Genomic DNA, 6,488 nt, shown 5'->3' with positions numbered 1-6,488 from the left:
TTGTCTTCTAGTGTAATCTTATCAAAAGATGTGTTGCATTGTGAAAATCTATTTTCAAGGACCCTTCCAAAGTGATAAAGAACAACAATGTCAGTTTAAATATTAAAGTGCACCTGATCTAAACCACAGTACTTTCAATTGCTTCTTATGCATCTGAAAGTTAGACAATGTATAATGGTGACAAAATAAGAACAGATGCCTTTAAATTGTGTTGTGGTACCGGAAGCAGAAGTGGAATCCAATTCCTAAACAACATGCCTCTGGAAACTCTATGAATTTTTTTTCTACTAGTTTTTTGAAAAATTCAAATACAAATTCAAACAAATTCTTTCCATTTCTCTCATTTCCCCACCCATCAAATTGTACAACCAACCCAATGATTAATCCCCTCTTCCCCCTGCACATCCACATCCCTCTGCTTCCAGCCTCTCTCACCCTTCCTGGATCCTTATACCCATTCTACAATAACGTTTTTATATAATATTTATCCTTATGTGACTGAGTTAGTTAACTCAGCATAATGCTCTCCAGTCTCTCCCAAGTTAGGTAATAATTTACAAAGGTATTGCTCCTGCATACTGCATAGTATTCCATTGTGTGAATGTACCATAATTTTTCAATCCGTTCTTTCGTGTTTGGACATTTGGACTGTTTCCGTGTTCTCGCAGTGGTGAATAATACTGTTATGAACGCTGGTGAACCAATCTCAGTTTGTGCCTCAGTTCTCATATTCTCAGGGTATATTCCAAGTAGTAGAATAGCTGGGTCATATGGAATTTCTATGTTCAGCTTTTTGAGGAAGTGCCAAACTGCCTTCCAGAATGGTTGCACCATTTTACAATCCCACCAACAATGTATAAGAGTTCCTTTCTCACCACATCCTTTCCAGCATCTATTATTGGCTGCCCTGTTAAACTTTGCCACTCTTACTGGAGTGAGATGGTACCTTGATAAATGATGATAGTTCTAGAAAGGCCTTTTGTTCACAGAGTTGCTATGAGTTGTGTTTAACTCAACTTGATGGAAATCAACAACAACACTGGAGAGAAGAATACTAAATATCTCACTGACTGCCAAACGAACAAGTAAGTCTGTGCTGAAGAAATGTAACCAGGGAGCTCCTTAGAGGCAAGAATGGTGAAACTCCATCTCACATACTTTGGGCATATTGTCAGGAGGGACCAGTCCTTGGAAAAAGACATCATTGTGGGAAAGGTAGAGAGGGTCAGAGAAAGAGAAGAAGACCCTCAACAAGATGGATTGACAGTGGTTCTAGTCCTGGACTCAAGCATGGCAGATCATGAGGACGCCCAGGCCAGGACCAGGTTCAGACCCGTAGTTCATAGGGTTGCCATGTGTAGTAGCTAACTTGAATGCACATAGCAGTAACAACATCGAATCTAGTTTTGTAGATCGTGATATTCCTGAGGGAGAAATTAAAAAGAAAAATTCTTTAGGAAGTGGAATGAGGAAAGTATTTTGCCCATAGAGCTAAACCCTGTGTGACCCTAAGGCTAGATTTGGCCCCTGCGTTTATTTTGGCAGAGAGGAGATTTGGAAGAGGGACAGATTGGCCACTTCTGGAATTTGGACTTTATCCCAGCAGCAATGGGAAGTGATTGGAAGGTTTACACTTAGATTTTTAAAAGATAACCTTAGCTACAAAGTAGAAAATAGAGACGGTCAAGGTTAGAGCTGGAGAAACCAGCTTGGAAGAGATCACAATAGGCCTAGTGGTGGTGACTTGGACTGGACAGGGGATGATGTGGAGGGGGAGGTGGTAGTAGGCCTGGAATTCTCCCTGTGAGCAAAGAGGAAAGTGGGTAGCTTAGTCAACAAGGAGTTCCAGCAGGAATCTCAGCTATTGTCAAGTTATTGCAATTCCAGCAGCTTGGCTTTTAAGCCTGTGTTATGTATTGCTGTATTCTGTATATTTTGTTTGGAGAGCAAAACCTGAGGCACTTGATACAGAAGGTCAAGGACTACAGCCTTCAATAGGAATTGAATCTCAACATCAAGAAGACAATGATTTTCACCACTGGGCCGATAGGCAGCATCATGACAGATGAAAATATCGAAGAAACGGAGATTTTTTTTTTAGAAATGGAGATTGTTAACAGCTTCCGTTTGCTTGGTTACACAGTCAACACCCGCAGTACCAGCAGCCAGGAAATTCAAGCCAAATCGCATTGGAAAAATCTGCTGTCTGGGACCTTGCCAGAGTTTTGAAGAGCAACAAAGTCAGTCTGGAGACTTAAGGTGCACCTGAATCAGGCTGCGGTCTTTGCAATTACTTGCTATGTATTATGCATCAGATAGCTGGACAATGACTAGGGATGATAGAAAGATAATGCCTTTGAGTTGTGGTGCTAGAGAGTATTGAGTATACCAAGAGAGAGGGTGAAACCAAGTTTCTCCTTGGGGGCTAGGATTTTGAAGCTTCGTCTCACATACTTTGGGCACGTGGCCAGGAGGACCCATCCTTGGAGAAGGACATCACGCCCGGAAGGGTGGAGGTTCAGTGCAGGAGAGGAAGACTCCGCATGAGACGGACCTATACAGTAACTGGGGCAGTGGGGGTAGATGTGTTGGATACTGGCTCAGGACAGGGCAGGCTTAATGGCACTTAAGGACAACAACAACAACAACAACATTGCTAAAAACAATTGGACAAAACCCCCAAAACAGTACATAGGAGGTTTGGAAATTTTTTTTAAAAAAAAAAAGGGCAAAAAAAAGACTTCTGCCCATCCATCTAGAAGGTTTGTTTTCTGTAGAAAAGGAAATCCTAAAAAAAAAAAAAAAAGGAAAGGAAATACTCTTTTTCTGGTTCAATGTCTTACACAGGTGCATTCTCCTTTCATAGTCCCTGGGTGGTGCAGATGGTTAACTTGGGTGCCTACTGACAGAAAAGTGAGGGTTTTAGTCCACACAGAGGTTCCTGTGAAGAAATGACTGACACGTTACTTTTGGAAGATCAGCTATTGAGAACCCAATGGGCACAATTTGACTCTCTCACATGCAGGGTCTCCATGTTGTTACTGTTAGGTGCCATGGAATTCATTATGACTCACAGTGACTCTGAACAATAGACCGGAACCTTGTCCTGTGTCACCCTCACCGTCTCTGACACACTTGAGCCCATTACTGGAGTCACTATATCAATCCCATTTCATTGAGGGTCTCTTTATTTATTTATTTTTTTATTGTATTATTTTTGTGTGAGTGTACCGTCAAATCAGATCTGACTGGTACAGGAGGAGATTGTACCTCCTTCCCCGGCAGAGCATCTGGTGGATTCGAACCGTGCGCCTCTGGGATTGTAGTTGCAGCTGCTTGCCACTAGGCCACCAGAGCTCCCCAAGGGTCTCTCTTTTGCTGACCCTCCATCTTTTTTTTTTTTTTAATGTTCAATGATTTATTCATCGCAAAGACTTTTTAAAAACACATAAATGGGCCGCGCGCTCCCGCCTTGCTCGAGTTCTCCCGCTCCTTCCTCCTCGCGTGCTTCTCCGGGAGCTGTGGTGCAGGAGGGAGACCAAGAATGGCAGATGAGATCGCCAAGGCTCAGACCGCCCGGCCTGGTGGCGATACAATCTTCGGGAAGATAATCCAGAAAGAAATCCCAGCCAAAATCATTTTTGAGGATGAGCGGTGCCTCGCTTTTCATGACATTTCACCTCAAGCACCAATACATTTTCTGGTGATACCTAAGAAACTTATTACCCAGATTTCTGTAGCAGAAGATGATGATGAAAGCCTTCTTGGACATCTCATGATTGATGGCAAGAAATGTGCTGCTGATCTGGGCCTGCAAAAGGGTTATCGAATGGTGGTGAATGAAGGTTCAGATGGGGGGCAGTCTGTTTATCATGTTCATCTCCATGTTCTTGGAGGCCGGCAGATGCATTGGCCTCCTGGTTAATTTTGCTTTAGGATTATTTTCCCTTCTTTAAACAACTGTCAGATTTGAAAGGTCGAATATGTTAAGCAGTACACTTACTATTGCCTGTGTACAGAGAGATTAAGGAAATAATTTGAAAAACAGTTGTGTAATAAAAGACGTGGTTGCATGGTTAAAAAAACCCCACATAAATAATTACTTTACATGAGACTTCACCTCATAGACTGCACAGGAATCAGGTTGACTTTCTCTGTGGAAGGAATCTTTGGAATTATTATAGGTACAGAAAATACAATAAAAGAACAGAGAAGTTTCCTTGTGCTACTTATATTCTAGTGATGAATTAAACTTATTTCGGCTGAGTCTTAACCAGTGTGTGGTTCAATCTCCATTGGGTTTCTAAGACTGTAAATCACCGAGGAAGAGACTTTTCATTGCCCCCAGGCCCCGCCACGAGAAGCAGCTAGTGGCTTCTAAGCACCAAAGAAACATGGCCTTTGAGTTAGCAGCACAAGTCCCTTTTTTTTTAAATTTTATTATTTTTTTGTGTGCATGTACTGTCAAATCAGATCTGACTGGTACAGGAGGAGATTGCCCCTTCTTCCCAGGCAGAGCATCTGGTGGATTCGAACCGTGCACCTCTGGGATTGTAGTTGCACAAGTCCCTTTTTTAAGATGATAGCAATAGGTGATAACGACGCTCAATCTCTTTAAGCATGATGTCTCTTTTCAAGACACAACCTCTCCTGGAAGCATGTCAGAAGTAAGAGAAGCAGCTTTTCAGGCCTTGCCTCCAAGGAACACTCCGGCTGCACTTTTTCCAGACATATGTGTTTGTTCCTTTGACAGTTCATAGGATATTCAGCAGCATAGCATATGATTGAAAAGACTGTGGTCTGAATCAGGCACACCTTAGGCTTCAAACTGACATCGTTGTTTAGTATTTTGGTGAGGAAAGATTTCTGAAAGCAGACTTGCTCAATGCAGCACATGTCCTGATCTCCTGATTGCTGGTACCAAGGGTGCTAATCAACAATTGTTGAACCCAGTAAGAGGAAATATTTGAGAACTCCAGTTCTTTCTCCATCTATCATGCATGTTATTGTCTATTGGCCCAGTGGTGAGGAATTTTGTTTTCTTGATGTTGAGATGTAATCCACACTGAAGGCTGTAGTCTTCGATCTTCTGTAGCAAGTGTTTCAAGCTAACTCCACGTCAGTTGTTCTCCTTTCACTCAACTCTTCTACTGAGCAGACAAGGTTTTAATTCAGAACTAAGAAAACAGGTCAGAATGAAAAACTTTCCAAGATGGAATGGGCAGTCCAGGAGGATGTACCGCTGCTGTCCTAAATGTTGTAGAGGTGAGGAAGAGTAACTGGAATCAGAGACTTTCCAAATTCTAATTTTATATCAGAACCCTTTGGGAACTTTCACTTTTATTTGGTTCTTTAATGCATAGTTAATCCATTTGTACAGTACATGTTTAAGCTTGGAAGCAGGAGTGGCATCCACTTTGGTAATAGCTTGTTTCCAGAAACTCTATGAACCTGGAGAGAGGATGAGACACACACAGCTTTGAGGACTCCACTTGATAGAGTCGCTATGAGTCACCTGTGACTCAACGGCACTTAACAATAGCATCAACATAGAGAGAGAGATCAGCTGGCCCAGTGGACAGAGAGCAATGTTACGAAGCCAAAGATGGGTGACTTTTAATCTGTGGACCTCGGGTCTTTCATTGTTTTTGTTCAAACATTCTTCTAGGTTGTATAGCCCTGGTGTGTCCACTTGCCGTACAGCGTATAGCGGTAACTTGTGGTTGCTGTGAGGCTGAACACTGTGACACTGATATGTCAAATGCGTTAATGGTTGGTTACCCAATGTGGACAGAGAGTGGGGTGGAGCACCCCAATCAAAACAAGCTTGGAAGGAGGAGTGGCATCCACTTCCGAAACAGCTTGCCTCCGAAAACCCTATGAACCTGGAGAGAGGATGAAAGACACCCAAAGCGTGGAGGACTCTCCTTCATAGGGTTGCTGTGAGTCACCTGCAGCACTTAACAACAACAGTACATGCTTAAATGACAGTAAAAAGACCTAAGGCAAAAAAGTCTCCCTTCTACCTTTGTTGAAAGCTGCCCTGTTTTCCTCTTTGAAGGTCACTCCTGTAGTCAATTTTTCATCTCTTCTCAAGGGAGTTTATATTTTGTGCTAACAAGAATGAGTACATGTTTGTGTTCTCCTCCCCCGCCTTTTATCTTTATCCACATAATAATACGCACGGACTGCCCTGAACTTTGATACCACCTACCCCATCCCATATAGGGATGCATCCTGTCTCCATACCTTTTCAACCTGTATGCATACCAGATTATCCAGTAGGCTGGGCTCTATGAGGAGGAATGTGGCATCAGGATTGGTGGGCAATCTATCAACAATCTGCGTTATGAAGATGACACAACTCTGCTTGCTGAAACTGAGAAGGCCTTGAAGCTCTTACTACAGAGGGTCAAGGACTGCAGCCTACAATATGGATTGAGGCTCAATGTCAAGAAGACAAAGATTCTCACCACTGGACCAATTGG

At 42.7% G+C, this 6,488-nt stretch overlaps 1 protein-coding gene across 1 annotated transcript; it reads left to right on the top strand.

Annotated features, from left to right (window-relative positions):
- The first annotated feature begins 3,544 nt into the window (after nucleotides 1-3,544).
- LOC102858246 (histidine triad nucleotide-binding protein 1-like) lies at nucleotides 3,545-3,925 on the top strand. Its single transcript, XM_006892942.1, has one exon. It carries the CDS (start codon nucleotides 3,545-3,547, stop codon nucleotides 3,923-3,925), a length of 381 nt encoding a protein of 126 aa, XP_006893004.1.
- Nucleotides 3,926-6,488: the final 2,563 nt, after the last annotated feature.

Source organism: Elephantulus edwardii, unplaced genomic scaffold, assembly GCF_000299155.1.
Source record: "Elephantulus edwardii isolate Elephantulus edwardi_28Jun2011 unplaced genomic scaffold, EleEdw1.0 scaffold00121, whole genome shotgun sequence".
Classification (NCBI taxonomy): domain Eukaryota; kingdom Metazoa; phylum Chordata; class Mammalia; order Macroscelidea; family Macroscelididae; genus Elephantulus; species Elephantulus edwardii.
The sequence above is the reverse complement of the archived record's forward strand: the minus strand, read 5'-3'. Positions and strand labels throughout refer to the sequence as shown.